The sequence below is a fragment of the Phoxinus phoxinus genome (assembly GCF_949152265.1).
Source record: "Phoxinus phoxinus genome assembly, chromosome: 2".
NCBI classification, from domain to species: domain Eukaryota; kingdom Metazoa; phylum Chordata; class Actinopteri; order Cypriniformes; family Leuciscidae; genus Phoxinus; species Phoxinus phoxinus.
Genome location: NC_136877.1, coordinates 15,274,556 through 15,292,316, shown reverse-complemented (window position 1 = coordinate 15,292,316; position 17,761 = coordinate 15,274,556). Strand labels below are relative to the sequence as shown.

At 41.3% G+C, this 17,761-nt stretch overlaps 1 protein-coding gene and 1 pseudogene across 3 annotated transcripts in view; both read left to right on the top strand.

Moving 5' to 3' along the window:
- Positions 1-16,621, top strand: part of etnppl (ethanolamine-phosphate phospho-lyase) — a 39,247-nt gene extending 22,626 nt beyond the window's left edge. The window contains exons 6-13 of one of the 2 annotated variants that reach the window (XM_079599783.1): positions 1,763-1,879; positions 3,427-3,509; positions 3,993-4,218; positions 4,475-4,629; positions 4,965-5,054; positions 5,959-6,089; positions 6,174-6,244; positions 16,001-16,621. In XM_079599783.1, coding sequence (XP_079455909.1) covers positions 1,763-1,879; positions 3,427-3,509; positions 3,993-4,218; positions 4,475-4,629; positions 4,965-5,054; positions 5,959-6,089; positions 6,174-6,244; positions 16,001-16,021 — 894 coding nt within the window. In that variant the 3' untranslated portion in view covers positions 16,022-16,621. Of the gene's footprint in view, positions 1-1,762; positions 1,880-3,426; positions 3,510-3,992; positions 4,219-4,474; positions 4,630-4,964; positions 5,055-5,958; positions 6,090-6,173; positions 6,245-6,338; positions 7,836-16,000 lie in introns of those variants that run through there. The other variant, XM_079599782.1, reaches the window with a different exon arrangement.
- LOC306991705 (putative nuclease HARBI1) lies at positions 8,375-15,994 on the top strand (annotated as a pseudogene). Its single transcript has one exon. The product of its transcript is annotated as a putative nuclease HARBI1 (transcript).
- Positions 16,622-17,761: the final 1,140 nt, after the last annotated feature.

The following is a 17,761-nucleotide window of genomic DNA, read 5'->3' as shown; positions in this document are numbered from 1 at the left end:
GTCATTCTTTTATTTCTGTCTCCTGCCTCCTCCTTTGACGCGCTCCTCAGGGTGATCCTGGTCCAGGGGTGGGTGCAGTCTGGCTTGGCCCACCTCGACCTGTGACAATATACTATTGTATTGGAACCTAGATTTAACATTTTTATAAATTTGTAGTCCAACAGTTGTCAGTTTTGCTATAAAAAAACACACAATATAGAATAACTTGCTTCATAACCTGTAGATCCACAAATGTTGTTTCGTCCATATGGTTTACAGTACATTGGCAAAATGAAAAGACAACTTAATACTCATATTAATGAACATTGTAGTTCTCTGTAGGGGTGATTTTAAATCTCCAGTTGCTAGACATTTCAAGGAAAAAATCACCCTGTCCATGTTCTATCTGTTTGTGTCATTGTTAATGTATCCTACAGATATTATAACAATGAACAAAGTGTACTACAGTGTGAAAGTAAGTTAAAACGGAACGACCTTTTGGACATACCTAGAGATTGCCATGGGGAACACATTCCATAAGATCATCTCTCAATGCAAATCAAACTAGCTATTAGTCTAACTGAAATAAAACCATGCCAATCTCTAGGTATGGTGAAGGGTATGTGATGATGTGGGGCTATTTTAATTCCAAAGGCAAAGGAAACTTCATCAGGATGCATAGTATGAAATAACTAGCCTTTAAAAATTAAAATCTGCCTGCCTCTATGGGAATTTAACATAGGGGTGTCCTGACTTATGCACCCTGTATTTTAAGGAAGAACATGTATTTATTTGCGATACATTATTAATTCAGAAAGGAAATTGGTGTCCTTAAAGGTTGGATTTTTCCTCATTTTTTAAATTAAGCATTAAGATAAATTTCCAAAAGATGATTTTTTATTCCTCTTTTTAGGCAACTTTTGCATGGGTGTCTAAACTTATGCATAGCACTGTAACCAGCATTCTACCAATTGTGGTAATTATTTACTGCCTGCAATTAATGCCTAGAACAATAAATAAATGCAGTCAATTTATGTTATAAATATTTAAGCATTGAAGATAGTCCAAGAGGGGCTGAAACGTTTGTTTTTAGTTGTTACTTCACATGGTATTTTCTGTAAAAATATGTTTCTCACTTTTACTTTTAATTTACCTGGTGTGGGGATTCTTACTTTTGTGTTTCATGTCATGTAAACTGAATCTAAACTGTTTTTTTACAATTAAATGTATAAATGTTACCAAATTAAAGGAACACGCCACCGTTTTTTAAATAGGGGTTATTCACCATCTCATTTAGATAGGTGGGCAAACGCATTTTTGTCACAGTGCATGCATTGTCTTAGTCTGGCAGCGCCGCCGCTAGCTTAGCTTAGCATAATGAATGGAATCCTTTGTTGCCGGATAGCATGTCGTGAGTAAGAGTGATAAAAAAATAAAATAAAAATAAAATTACTTCTTGTGGCCTGCGTATTCACAACAAGTACAAATAGCAATGCAGATTAAGACTAGACGATTTTCATAGACAGATATTGACTTGGAACTATATTGGGGTGAAGCACAGGCGAAGCACTGCTACTTGGGCGCAGAGATATCACGCGTGGTGATTGGTTCAGGTGGGTTTTTTTTGGATCACTTTTACTCACTACATGCTATCAGGCATGTAGGCTAATAATAATAAATAAATATATTACATAAAAAGTTGTATTTAAAATTGCAAGTGAAGAGATTTATTTCTGCACTGTAAACTTTGACTTACTATTCATTACTATTGATAATTCCTTAGGCTCTCAGTCCAGACATTTATAGAGGCAAATACCGTGAGGACCACCCAGACCCTGCCACTGCCTATGCTGAAAATGTCAAAGACGTAATCGAACAGGCCCATGAAAAGGGACATAAGGTGAGTTAATATCCATCAAAGTTATTTAACATCCACATAAATCAGCATTATTCACTGACTGGACCTTTAAACTTTATTCCATTACTGTATACCTTACTTTTTAAAATTACAATTTATAATTTGCCGTGATAATTGTGTGGATTACTTTACGGATATAGTCAATTGACATCTCTCTGTCTTAAGGCAAGACCCATGCTTATATATCACCATACCTCCCCAGTTAACTGATTACATTAAGTATTGCAAACTTTTTTTTTTATTTGTCTTCCGAAATGTTGCAACACATATGCAACACATTTCCAGAACAGGAATCTGAACATTGGATAAAGCCTGGCTCAAAATTGTTTCATTTGGTTGATATATTAGAGTCAATAGTTTTGGATATTTCTTTTTATCACTCCATAAATCAGAAAAATACTATCAAAAAAAATCACCATGTTCTTGGGAATAAAATTTTGTATAAACCAGGCAAATAATATATGAGCAAACTCCTCTGTAAAAATCTTAAGAATATAGATAAGAATAAAACTGTAAAGTTTGGTACGTAAATTGTTCTGAAGTAGAGATTTTGGGCTCAGTGCATGAGAAACAACTCATTTTGAGGAACGGCCTTTAAATAATTTGTTACATCTATATAGCGCTTTTCTGGGTACTCAAAGCGCTTTACATGGAAGGGGGATCTCCTCAAACACCACCAATGTGCAGCATCCACCTGGATGATGCGACGGCAGCCATATTGCGGCAGAACGCCCACCACACACCAACATATTTATATATTTAAAGATATATACTGTAAACAATTGCAATAAAAGCAATAAATTCAATACAGTTACACTTTATTTTAAGGTGTCAGTATTACAGTGTAATACTTGCATGTGTATTTTGAATGTTTCCTTTCCACTAGTCTGAAATGAAAAGCCAAATAGCCCAAAATCTCAACATTGACCAGTATATGTATAAAAATGTTTTTGCTTTTAGTGTCTTGCCTTAAATTCATTGACATGATCTTTCCAGTCAGTGATTTCCTGTGATCTTTTAAATTCTCCATCAATGACTGATTTCCTCCTTATCCTTTCCTTTCCCTCCCCACATTCCCTCTGCTCTCCACCTGTTGTTGTTTTCCTTCTCTCCAGGTTGAGCAAAGACGGGAATTATTCTTTCCTCCTCGATGCCTAAAGGCTCAATGATTTGCAGAAATGCATGTGCATCTTCAAAAAGCCCCTTAACCTTCTGTTGCAGGAAAATAAGGGGTCATTACACAGTCCCATTTCTGAAGTGAGAACTGACGTGAATCTGTGAGGATCGGTGAATGAATTGGCCAAACATCATGGCAACTGTGTCAAAATTGCATGAAGTCCTCGTATGTGCCCGTTTTCCTCCTGAGTTTTTTTTTTTTGGTTTATTTTCTGTGCTTTCTTCAGCTCTGATCATGGCAGTGGCTGTTATAGTCATCTTGAGCAGCTTTTAAAAAGTTTGCTTCCATCGGTAGGACCTTGGACGGATTTCCACTTAGGTAAAAGGGACTCATGTGATCTTTTCCTGTGTAGATTGCCGCTTTTATCGCTGAGTCACTGCAGAGTTGCGGAGGGCAGGTCATTCCTCCGGTGGGCTACTTCCAGAAAGTGGCACAGTATGTACTATAAAGTGCTTAACTGGCTCTGAATGAAGCATTTTAGTTACATGATTGCAGCTCTTCTGCTTCACCCAATAAGTGACACATTTAATCTATAGGGTATAGGCTAATATAGTACTATTTGCATTCCTCTTTTCTAAGCTTACTTAAAGGTTCTCCCAATTGTGTCTGTAAATTCAGCACATATTAATTTTAAATTTGCTTGTTTAATTTTAGTTTTTAATACCTAAATTTGACGTTAATTAAAATTTTGACTGGTACAGGGTTTTATTTTTAATTACCAAAAATATTACAGTATATAGTCTGTATAATTTGGGGCTAATAAAATGATAGTTTCAAGCTGTGCCCATTTATGAATCGCTTTGCATCCAAGTGTGCATTCTGTAATATAATGCATGTATGAAATACGTGTTTCTGAATATAAATATGCATGCATATACATTCCAATGTGTGTGTACCACAACTCTTGCTTTACCACAGGCATGTGAGAAATGCAGGAGGCATTTTCATTGCTGATGAGGTCCAGGTGGGCTTTGGCAGGGTGGGCACCCACTTTTGGGCCTTCCAGCTACAGGGAGAAGATTTTGTACCAGATATTGTTACAATGGGCAAACCTATTGGAAATGGTCATCCAATGTCATGTGTGATTACCACTAGAGAGGTTGCCGAAAGCTTCATGTCATCTGGAATGGAGTACTTCAACACAGTGAGGACAAAAAGAAAACATATTTTGACAATGGCAGGCATGAAATTATACAGATTAAGACTGAAACAACATTTGAAAATAAAACTAAGCAATTCTTGCCGCTTACATTCTCAAGTAAATGATTTGAACGTTGATTTCTATGCAATATTTTATAAATGAGCAGACGTGTGAGAAACAGATATAGGGCCTAGAGCAAAAATTCTAATGAAACACAAAGAGCAAAAGGCTGAACAATGTTCGTCTTGGTGTCCTCTAGTTTGGCGGTAACCCAGTATCATGTGCTATTGGATTGGCGGTCCTAGATGTAATTGAGAAGGAAGATCTCCAAGGCAATGCCCTGCTTGTCGGAGGTTACCTGACTCTGCTTTTGGATGATCTGAAGAAAAGACACCCCTTAGTGGGTGACGTGAGGTTGGTTAACTCCCTCCTAACTTCTACAAATTATAAAATCAGTAATTGTTGGACGTGAATAGATCCATAATGCCATCATTTCTTTAATACCAACAAACTCTGCAGTGTGAAAAAAAGGTATATGTGAGTAATAATGTGACACAGTGGAACCTTGACTATGTTTGCATAAGATTATTGAAGTTACATGGCCTCTATATGTTGCAAGTCTTGTGTAAATCATTTCCCTGGGGTTGTTTGTGAAGGTGGTACACTTGTAATAGTGCTGACGGAAGTATGTCTGGAACACACATTGCCAGGAAATTTAAAGTTGCAGATCAAACAATTTGTTTTTTTAGGGGCTGTGGCCTGTTTGTTGGGTTGGAGCTGGTAAGAAACCGGGATAAGAGAACACCTGCCACAGCTGAAGCTCAGGATGTTATTTACAGGTGAGAATGAGTCATGAATTAAAAAGAGGAATTTTTGAAAGTTGAATAGGTTTATGAGCATATCATGCATAGCCTAGCCCTTGGCACATTAAAGGTAGGGTTGACAATTTCAGAGAGGCTACCAATAGCAAGCTAGCTTTGAAAGCATAAGATCCCACTCTCACTTCAAAGCCAGGCCTCCTTCAATACACATGATCACACACAGCCAGAGCAAAGTCAGTAAAGCGTCATGAGAGACAGCATAAAATGACCTTGTCTCAAACAACAAAACTTAATAATAATGAACGTAAAAAACTTAAAGAGCTCTGACTTGTACCTCCTGACTACTGCATTCATTTCGGCGTTGGTAGTGTTGCCATAGAAACACATAATTTCGAGTCCATGAACAGTTCTGAGTCGAATGTCACGGGTCGCCATCTCTTCATTACGGTAGTTAGGACATGGCATGAAGGCAGCATAAGCTCGTGGTTTTGGTTCAGGAGAATCTGTAAAAGATGGCTGCTGTTTGTGGTGCTCAGTGACTGTCTGTCTACACCTCTACAATCTATAGCCTTATGGAACACGCTGATGACGTGTGTGATGTTTGCGTATGGAAATACAAAAGGTCGACAGGCAGGTAGGGCATCGTATAATTGCATTCGGACCGAATGCAATGATTAGAATAAAAATTTTTTGGTCACGAGACTTCCACAGATGATATGTACGTTTTAATATTTAGACCACTTCTATTATTGCTTGCTATCATGATGTGAAGAGATTTTTAACCATTATAACAATTACTATTCATGAAAAACATTGCCTACCCTACCTTTTAAATATAATTAAATAATATAAATATAGAACTGCACAGAAAGGGGTTAAATATGAATGGACTTATACTGTATATATATGTTTGTTTTTTAAGACTAAAAGAGCAGCGGATTCTGCTCAGTGCTGATGGCCCACACCGCAACGTTCTGAAGTTCAAGCCTCCTATGTGCTTCACAAGAGAAGATGCTAAACTTGTCGTGGAGAAGATTGACCAAATTCTGACAGGTAATTTTAGTAACACAAAACCTGGATTAATTAATTTTGGTTCACACGCTTCATGGTAATTTGTGCTTTATTCTTTTGTTTTAGACTTAGAAAGGGCTTTGGACCTTCACATGCATGAAGCAGTAATCTCTGAGAATGGACACAGTAAGAGAAAGGTAAACTTGCAGGTTATGTAATAAACTACTTAACGTAGAATCAAAAGGGAATCAAACAACCAAGATCTTCTGTTCTTTGCCTTTTCGTCCCAAGGAACCCAGTGATGAAAATGGCCTGGTTCATGCTCCAAATGACAGCAGCCACAAGCACGTCAACACAATACCTCACAGCAAAAACAACAACAAGAGACTAAGAACTTAATGAAACATCAGGGGAAACAACTGCTTTAAATTACTTTTTAATTATGTCTGTAACATTTTCCATGTTTTAATGGATCTAGAATTACACTGTATGAACAATAAATTGCCACATATTTTAGTGGTGCCATTCAGAACTGTGAAATATTACCTCTCAGTGAAATAAAACTATCCAACACGATAATGATGTTGGTATTAGCTTTCACACACATAAAGCTATAAAGGACTAAAAAGGAACAAAAGATAAGAAGCTAATAAATCATTGTATGTACATGGCATTATGGTTTTCTGTGTTGTGACCAGTGACACCTGCTGGAGCTGGTTAGTTTTGTGGGAGAGACTATAGATAATAGTTTAAATGCATCTATACCAAATTTGGCACTGCTTGTTTTACAACAGCCTGTTCAACTGTACGCATACCTGAACAAATGCGCACTTCAGCAGGTTCTGCTGATGTCTGCCACAGTAAAACAGCTGGAGAATCACTCCTGTCGAATAATAATAATGGAGTGGAAAACACCCTCTAGATAAAAGGCAACATGGAGGGGAAAAAACTAATGTAGAATGAAAGATCCATTTTTAAATGGCATCTAGAAAAAATAATCATCAGTTTAAAATTAGGTATCTCATCAAAAGATTAAACGTATTTTTATTTTTATTTTTTTTAAAATACAGAGACCCAGATAACATTAGCCGCGTTTCCACTGTCGGGCCAGTGCGAGCCAGGGCTTTAAACAGGCTAATAGCCTCGGGCCAGTAGCACCGGGCCTGCGTTTCCACTGTTGGGCCAGAAGTTCCACAGTGCTTCACTAAAACACGCCCGTAACACGCCTCTCTGGAACAACGTCACACTAACCCATCATTTCACCAACAAATGGAAGTTTTATCAGAAAACTTATCAGAGATAAATAACTGGAAACAGCGTGCATCGCAAAACAAACATGATAAAAGAGACCGTTTGCTGGCATTTCTGTTGTTTACTTGAATATTTAAACCCAAGCATCGATGTTTTTACCACAGGTTTACAATAAAAAGTGATACATTGATCATAATGAAATAACTTATGTCAAAATTGCACATTAGTCACACAGAAATAAATTACCGTTTAGGTGTATTTTACAAAAGAAAGAGGACACTTAGCTACTTCTTCAGTCGCGTCTGTTTCTATTTATTTGGTAGTTACCGGACATATTAATCACATTTAGAAATAATGATAATTTCTACAAATATATGCCACCAAAAATACGACCTGAGGAGCTTTAGAACTCACTCGACTCCCAGTAGGCTACATATTTTTTCAGTCAGAGAAACAGGAAAAAATATTTTTTATGATAGTCCGGTATAAAGAGACGAGACGTAGGCTACTGACAGATAAAATAAAAACATGATTGTGATAGCCTTTATGATTGGTCTGATTTCTTCAAGCGTTCAGCATGTTTTTTTACTATGCGTATCTTCAAGCGTTTAGGTAGGCTATGGGCCGGTTTCCTGTACGGGGATTAAAGGATAATTCCGGTATTTAAGACCTTGAGTCTATATTGTAGTTTGTTTTGGATGAACAAGAGTGGTGGACAAATTTTTTTTGACAATGGTTCCTCTCTCGAGTTTTTGACTATAAAAGAATTGGCCATGGACCCATTTAACATTGGAGTCAATGTGCATGTCCGAAAATGTCATTAAAACAGCCAATGATGTTCGTTTACAAAACTGTTAAACTCACCGAGTGGTTAGTGGTGTTCGTTGATGATTATAAACAATATATCGTCGCAATATATGATTCCAATCCGTTTATTTTGCTATAGTGGAACGTTCCGGGTTACTTGACTGTAACCCTGTTCCCTGAAAAAGCGGAACGAGATGCTGCGCTGCTTAGCGCATTGGGAACGTCTTTAATCGTGACCTGCTGTGAATATAGTGTGTAAACACGTCGATGGAATCGACCGGAAGTAATATAGCCTCGGTCGGTGACGTCATCGGCGCGCACCCGCGACGCGAGGCTATAATTAGATGAGCCGCAGGTGCATCGTCAGGATATTTTGTCTGAAGAGCAGTCCTGGGACATCATCAGCACGGCAAAGTAGCGCAGCATCTCGTTCCGCTTTTTCAGGGAACAGGGTTACAGTCAAGTAACCCGGAACGTTCCCTTTCAAAAGCTACAATCGATGCTGCGCTGCTTAGCGCATTGGGAACGAGAATACCCACGCCGCCGTGCTTGAAGGTGTCTGGACTCGCTACGGTTGTGTAGGTGTGCTCACAAGAAACGCAGGAAAGCCCTAGACATTAGCTTGCGATGTCGGCTCAAGGACGTGAGAGCCCGGAGTGGTATGAACATCCAAACTATAAAATCTTATGAATGTGTGCGGAGAGGACCAGCCTGCCGCATCACAAACAAACTGCAAGGGGGCACCTCTTGCCAAGGCAGCAGAGGAGGCGACCCCTCTGGTGGAGTGAGCCCTTAGACCCGTTGGCGAAGCTTGGCCGCGCGCCTCATAGGCAAGAGCAATAGCATCCCTGACCCAATGTGACATGGTCTGTTTAGTGGTGGCGGCAGCACCCCTGTTGCTGCCCCCATAACAAACGAATAGTTGCTCTGACTTACGTCACTGGCTAGTGCGGTGGACGTAGGTCTGAAGAGCACGGACTGGACACAGTCTGTGAGATCTCTCCTGCTCCGGCGTTATGAACGGTGGAGGGCAGAAGGCCTCTAGAGTGACCGGATGTACAGCCGAGAATGGTACCTTAGGCAGGTAATCAGGATGAGGATGCAAAATCACTTTCACAATTCCTGGGGCAAAGTCTAAGCAGGATGGCGATATTGACAGAGCCTGCATGTGCCCGATTCTTTTTAGAGAGGTTATAGCCATAAGAAAAAACATCTTTATGGTCAGAAGTTTATCAGACGCTGACTCTAGAGGTTCAAAAGGGGGTCTCAACCAGACCCTCTAGGACTATTGCTAAGTCCCACAAAGGGATCTTTGGTTCTTACGGGAGGCCTCAGTCATCTGGCCCCAATATTGAAGCGAGCGAGCAGAGGATGTCTCCCGAGTAAGCACCCCGTCAACCAAGGCGTGGCAAGCCAAAGAGCGACCACATAAACCTTGAGAGTGGCGGGGCATGTACCTGTTGATAATTTTCCCTGCAGAAAATCCAGAACTGAAGCAATCTGGCAGTTGACCGGATCTGCATTATGTACAACACACCACCTTTCAAAGACACCCCATTTGTTGGCATAACTCTTTCTAGTGGAGGGAGTCCTAACACTTAGAATGGTCTCAATAACGGCAGGCGAAAGCCCAGTGTCCCTCAGTTGGTACCCATCAGGGGCCAAACATGAAGATTCCACAGGTTGGGCCTGGGATGGAATATCGTACCCTCCGCCTGAGAAGGTCCCTCCTCTCCGGAATCGCCATGGCGAGCCGTTGAGGAGAGAAATATCTCAGAGAACCATACTCTGTTCGGCCAACGCAGTGCTATCAGTAAGAGGCAAGACCCTTGCTGGCGAACTCTGGCTAGAACTCCTGGGAGCAGAGCCACTGGAGGAAACGCATACAGGCGCATTTTGGGCCATGTGTGCGCAATCGCATCCAGACCCAGGGGGCTGGGTGACTCAGAGAGAAGAGGAGACATTGCGCTGTCCGCTGGGTGGCGAAGAGGTCCACCTCCGCTTCATAGAATCTGGTCCAGATCTGTTTTACTACATCTGGGTGGAATTTCTATTCCCCCATTGGTAATCTCTGTCCGGACAGTAATTTTGCTCCCACATTCAGATGCCCTGGAAATGTACACTGCCCTGAGTGACAGGAACTTTTCCTGGGCCCAGAGAAAATCTGCCTCACTATTCTGTACAGATTGCGTGAGCGTAGACCTCCCTGGTGATTTAAGTAAGAGGCTGCCGCTCTAGCACTAGGAAATGACAGCCTAGGACATGGCAGCGTCTCAACTGAGGGAGAAAGTATTTCAGGGCCAGAAATACATATTCCATCAACTTGAGGCAATTGATTTGCTAGTCAAGATGATGCCTCCCCAAACCCTTGGGCTGGACGATCACTTAAGACCGCTACCCAGCCCGACAGGCAGGCGTCTGTCGTTAGCATTATGCGACGAGAAGACGCACCAAGAGTGGGACCCAAGGTGAGGAACCGGGGTCTGAACCACGTAGAAAGGGAACGAAGCTACAGCGCGTAACCCTTACCATAAACATGGATTTTAGAAAGTACACGAAGCGTTCAGCGCGTGACTTACCATAAACATGGATTTTTAGAAAGGACACAAAGCACCCAACGCGTGCTCTTGCCTCTATTTGCCCTTGGTGAATTTGAGCCACAACTGAAGTGGTCTCATGTGCAAAAGGCCCAGAGGGATCCCTGTGGACGCAGCTGCCATGAGACCTATCCTGCCCTAGCCAGATGTTGCTTTAGGGTGTTTAAAAATGGTCTTGACACGCGGGGGACAGTTGTGCCCCCGATGGTGACAGAGTCCCATTTAAACCCCAAGCACGTTGGAGAGTAAACGCTCTTCTTAGCGTTGCAACTCAACCCCATAGAGAGAAGCGTGGATCGATATTGATGTCGAAAGCGCAAGCTCCTGAGACTGTGCCAGTATCAGTCAATTGGCTATGTAACATGGCTAGGTCGAATGGAAGAACCCGATATTAGTAGGCTTCGCCCCCAAAAGCAAACCTCGGGAACTTCCTGTGTTGTGGCAATATTTCTATGTGAAAATATGCGTCTTTAAGATCGATCGTGAAGATCCAATCATGATGTTGAATTTGCAACACAATCTACTTGATAGTTAGCATCTTGAACTTGAGCGTTCTGACGGAACGGTTCAAGCCTCAAAGATATAAAAACGGACGCAGTCCCCCATTTCTTTCTTGTGACAGCAGATGTGCCTACTCCTATTTTATGGTAGTGGGAACACACCGTTAAAACGAGGAGGGCAACATATTCCTTTTTACTGTCTTTAGGACACAAAAAGAGATACCCGGCAGTAGCTTTCACGCTGCCAAAGTCTCTTTAAAGGGTACCAAATTTAATACTTCGAATTGGGGGAATGTTAACTGTTCTGTGTCCTGGGCGATAACAGGAAACAACAGAACCTTCAACATTTCGCTGGAAACTGCTACCCCCTGAATCACCAAAGGTGGCAGGGATGTAACAGTGGTTCCGTGAGGGTGTCAGGTAGGGGCTGATTGATGTATTTTACATGCCCTGTTCCGAAGGGGCACACCCCCACAGACCTGGGACAAAAAACTCAGGATTTCTGTCTCTGGTATATTATGAGGTTTCTGAGCGCGACGAACCGGTCCCCAGTCCTTACGAGGGGGAACGCAACTCGCCACACTCTGCTTTTGAGCCCTCTTTTTTTAATCAGATCAGCCTGGTACGCCTGCAACACTGCCATAGTGTGCAGAGCAGCACCAGTCTGACCCCCACCAGCGTGGATGTCCTTATACACGGCATGGTGGGTAGTGCTGACTCCTTAAATGACGATGAGCCACAGAGAAGAGATAGCCAGCGAGCGTCTCTTCGGACTGGCGCATCATCGTATGCACATGCCCCCATGATAGTCTAATAAATTGACATCAAGGGCACAAAGAATAAGGTTTTCCCCACGCACGAGTTAACGTCATGGAGATCCTCAAGGAGGACAGTCTAGCTGTAATCTGGCCACTGCACGAGTCACCAACTCGAGTAACCTCTCACACGCTTTATCATAACGAGAGAAGTGCTCGGAGTCAGTGCTCTCAAAGTCCAACATAATATATATATATATATATATATTTAGATGGCTTTTTCAATATTTAATCCCTCAGAATTAAATGTGGCCAAAGAACAGCCAGACAATAAATTATTACAAGCATTATATATTGCATTGAATATCTGATTTCTCATCATCATTCAATTCATCAGCAATAAATACAGCCAAATATCAATCAGACACGGTCTGGATGATAGGCTGTATTTAAATCCTTCATAAGATCAGCCTGGTATGTCTGTAGTGTACAGCGCAGTACCAGCCTGACCCGCTGAAAATGCATGTGATAATACGATCCCAGGGGAGAGAAAGCTCGCGCGCGTCTCTCCAATCTGAGACAGCATCATATAATCGCGTGCCTTTGCACCCGCGATAGTCAAATTGGTCGACGTCGAGGGCACAAAGACACATCATGTATAAATATATATTATATTTTACATCTTTATTTATAATCTTTGAGTGTCTTTTTGTTGTGATCAGTGTAGTCTGGCCACTGCACGAACGATCGCCCCGAGCAGTTCTCCTTTTATTATCACGGGAGGAACGCTCGTAGGCGGCAAACTCACGAGATTAACATGTCCTCTGCCCGAGCCGAAGAAGCGCCGAGGCACGCTTCGGTAGTCAGACAAAAGGACGTCGCGATCTGGAGAGAGAGCAAGCGAAAAGGACGCACCCGTCTCTCGCTTCTCAGCCAGATCGACACGCGAGCCCCACAATCGCATTGTAGGTGCCACCCCTTTGAAATAAGCAAAGCGAACGCGAAGCACTTTAACTGTGAACATTCCACTGTGCTCGAATTCACCATGCTCAAACGCAAGGGCAGCATGCTCTTTTCCAAACAAACAAAGCAGTAAGTGTGTGTATCCAGTTCTGAATAGGACGAGAACATGGAGGGACACAGCGCTTACTCTGTTGACACATTTCTCTTTCACTTTTTCTAAACTCCTTTTTAGATCGTAGAGAGATGAGAAAGAGAAAATCTGCACACTGTCAGTGATAAACTAAATAACTCCTAACAAAGATCTGTAGTAGATAGAGAGGAGATAAATGCTTGCACACCAAACACAGAAAGGTCTCTCTGAAGACAAAAGACCTGACGATGCACCTGCGGCTCATCTAATTATAGCCTCGCGTCGCGGGTGCGCGCCGATGACGTCACCGACCGAGGCTATATTACTTCCGGTCGATTCCATCGACGTGTTTACACACTATATTCACAGCAGGTCACGATTAAAGACGTTCCCAATGCGCTAAGCAGCGCAGAATCGATTGTAGCTTTTGAAAGGGAACTATTTTTTCAACAATGGGATTTTACAAAATGACGAATAAAACACGACAGAAACTGTATTTCGCAACACTTTTTGTTTCTGGAACATCAACGAACACCACTAACCACTCGGTGAGTTGCACAGTTTTGAAAAATAATGTTAAAGGTTGTTTTAATGACATTTTCGGACATGCACATTGACTCCCATGTTAAATGGGTCCATGGCCAATTCTTTTATAGTCAAAAACTCGAGAGAGGAACCATTGTCAAAAAAATGTTGTCCACCACTCTTGTTCATCCAAAACAAACTACAATATAGACTCAAGGTGTTAAATACCGGAATTATCCTTTAAGCCTAGTCGTAGACTAAATGTCATTTTAAACCTAGATTTATTGAAGTAGCTTTCTCACACATGGATTACAATAGTCTCAGACTTGCACTAGTCTAGACTTAAACAATCGGATTTCTAGAAGTAGGATTAGACCTAATTCAGATCCAAATGAAGTCTTAAATTAAACCTGGTCAGAAGCAGGTTTAACCTCAGATTAAAAACTTCTTGCCTCAAGGCTCACGTCCACAGTAGCAGAAAATGGATTACCTCGACTATTTCAACGACAATCATAGACCACCACCAAGACCAGAAAGAAGGTTGCTGAAAGACAGGAGCAACCCACTAAATGATTTTGATGATTTACATTTTCTTGACCGTTTCCGTATGTCAAAGGAAAATGCAACAGAAATAATTGGTTTGCTGCAGCCCAAGCTTTCAGGTGACTTAGTCAGGGGCACCCCTATTTCTCCTTCCTTACAAATATGAATTACCTTAAGGTTTTTAGCATGTGGAACCTTCCATCGTGAAACTGGGGATTTGTGTAGTATAGGTGAATCAACAGTGTGCAAAATAGTACACAAAGTCTGCAGTGCTATATGTGAACTGAAAAAGGATTTCATCAAATTCCCAAATGCTGCTGAACAGGCCACCTACAAGGTAGATTTCTATGAATATGGGAACTTCCCTGGAGTCATTGGTTGTATCGATGGCTGCCACGTTCCCATCAAGTGTCCCTCTACAGCAGATGCTGAGGAATTCAGAAATCGTAAAAACTGGTTTTCAATAAATGTACAAGGAGTGTGCACTCCCACTATGCAGTTCTCAAATATTGTTGCACGTTGGAAAGGTTCAACTCATGACTCAAGGATTTTCCACAACTCCTCTTTGTACGGTCAGTTTGAAACAAGACAACACTCTGGAATTCTACTTGGTGACAGTGGGTATGCACAGACAAACTTCTTGTTCACCCCTAACTCCATCCAGTCAGACCAGAGCAACAGCGCTATAACCAAGCTCACATGCTCACCAGAGGGCTAATAGAGCGCATGTTTGGTGTATGGAAGAATCGTTTCCAGTGTCTCCGAAATACAGTACACTGCGGTTTGAACCTAGGAGGTGCTGCATTGTTATTATTGCAACAGCAGTGCTTCATAATTTTCTTAAACAGTGTGGCTGCCTAGACCCTGATATTGTTTAGATTATTGCAATGCACTTTACACTGGTCTTAGCAAATAATTTATGGCACGATTACAACTAGTCCAAAATGCAGCTGCTCGTCTTTTAACTGGAACTCGAAAATTTGACCATATTTCACCCATCCTCCAATCCCTCCACTGGCTCCCTGTGCACTTTCGCACTGATTTTAAAATTATTGTATTTGTTTTTAAATGTCTGCATGGCCTGGCCCCCCAGTACTTGTCTGATCTGCTCGTGCCCTACATCCCCTCTCGTTCACTCCGGTCGGCTGACCAGGCACTGCTGGTCGTCCCCAAGACCAAACGTAAATCCAGAGGTGACCGTGCATTTGCCGTGGCAGCTCCGAGACTCTGGAATGAGCTGCCTTTGCACATCAGACTGACTGAGTCTCTTTCTGTTTTTAAATCCCGTCTTAAAACTCATTTATTTTCTTTGGCTTTTAACTCAGTTTGAGGGTTGACTTTCAGTTTTGTAATACTGTTGTATTTATCTTTATAGTTAATGTTTTTATTATTTTTTGTTGCGCCTCTGTTATATATTATTGTTGTTTATTTATAGACTGTGTTCAGCACTTTGGTCAACAGTGTTGTTTTTAAGGTGCTTTATAAATAAAGGTGGATTGGATTGGATTGGATTGGATTGAAGATGATGATGACCAACATGTCCCTATCGCTGAGCTAGCCAAAAATGGACTTGCTTACAGAGATGCTTTTGCTTTGCAGCACTTCTCATAAATGAGCCTTGAGTGATACATAAATGATTGGCATAGACAGTTAAAACAAATTCAGGAAATTATTTATTTAACTGAGACTTTGTTCCAAAGACAATTGACACTGCTGCTGCTTCATGTCTCTCTCTTTCATTGACAACTCAAAATGAAGAATTTTAATTTTGACTTCATGTTCTTCTTTTAAATATTATAATTTACGTTCATGGAACTCTACTGTATGGCAAGTTTCTCATGAATGGTCATCCTTTTCCCTCTTGACCTGCTGCCTGGATTAGAGACTGCTGGATGCTGACTAATGCTACTGCAGGAGACTGGATGCTGCTGCATGTTGGTGCTGGCTGCTGCTGGATTCATTTGAGCATCTTGACTGTTCCCTGCGCCCCCCAAGTCCTGTGTCAAGATCAGGTCATCTTTGTACGGAAAAAAAATTTAGCATTACATTTGACATCAACAATAAAGGTCATTACATAATTTTTGTTACAAGACATGACTTGCATTTAATTATGTTGGATGGGAACATGTTACTGTAAATGAGACGTGTCCTATCAAATGAGTCTTTGAAAGATTCCTCACCTGAACTGTCCAAATGGTCATCATCTGGAATACCTTCCAGGGGTTGCTGACTTTCAATAATCCCAGCCAACAAGTCCCCCAACTCCCCTGTGTCTGGTGGAACTGGGAGTCCCCCACCTGTCTTGAAACGCTCTTCACACATAGCAGCAGTTGTTTTTTTCAGGTTTATTTTTATGTTTTTCCACAGGACCTTTACAAGATAATATATACTCTGAAGTAGGAGTTCTATATAATATTGTTTTCTTTTTACATTTCATTAATGAAAACATTTATAATTGACTGATTTGTAAGAATGGGGCAACAATAAATCTTACCTGAACTTGTTGGAGTGTCCGTTTGGTTACTTTTTCATTTAAGTTGAATTCATTCAATATGGAAATCCATGCCTTCTTCTTGTTTTCTGTTCCTGAATCATGCTGTTTGTTTTCAATTACAGGATACAATTTGTTTTAAAAGGGTCTTCTCAAATTCACTGAAGTTTTTTGAGCGTTTTCTTCGGCCTTTATCCATTTTTTGGTTAAGTGTAGTGACTCCTGTTCCACACACTCCTTAAGACTATTGAATTACAAGTATTCCATACCAGGTTTTTATAGCAACCTCTCCTTAGCAACATGTGCATGCCATTAATATAATCGGGTTTCCAAAAGATGATCTCACTTGTCCTTGATTACCTTAATCTGAGACTCTGTAGTCTAGAACTAGTTAATCTAAACTTAAGCAACATCTCAGAAAGTCAGTTGTTTTGTGTGGATTAATTTAAGTAGAATTAGCCTAGTCCTGGTTTATTTTAAGCCCTTAACGGGAAACTGGGCCTAAATGTTTACTATGGTGGTTAGTGCGCGTAGTCTTTTGCATCGCGTATAACTATTTCTACCTTATACGGTGATCAGAATCCACATCGGATCACAAACAGAAGGCATTCAAACATGAAAGTGAGTTAAATTATTTTAAAAGTCTTTAATGCTGACAGAATCATCCTGCCGTCTCACGACTCAGGTAAACTCCGCCTCTGTTCGTAACCACTCCTCTAGCCCAGGCAGTGGCGTATCCAGGACATTTTTACTGGGGTGGCCAAGATGGGACACAAAGCTAGTGTGGGGTGGCCATATCTACTATAAAGTAATGTTATGTTGTAGTGAATGTGACACATAATTCACCTTTGTTATTAAGTGTAGTTCTGTACACTGTGTTTCTGCATAACTGTTCAGGGATCGCGGTCCCTTTAAAGGTTCGGTAGGCATGATGACGTATGACGCTGGTCAGCGCCATTGCTCGGTTGTTTTGTTTACTTTCTAAATAAACGACACACTTACTTGTGTGCTCAAAGTGAGAAGTTGTCTCTTGCAAATTACTGCAATTTCCACACTGGTGACCCCGACATTAGTCTGCTGGACGTATCCAGACACACAACGCGATCATGACCGCGAACGCTGTCACCCTCAAACTCCCCGAAATCTGGGAAT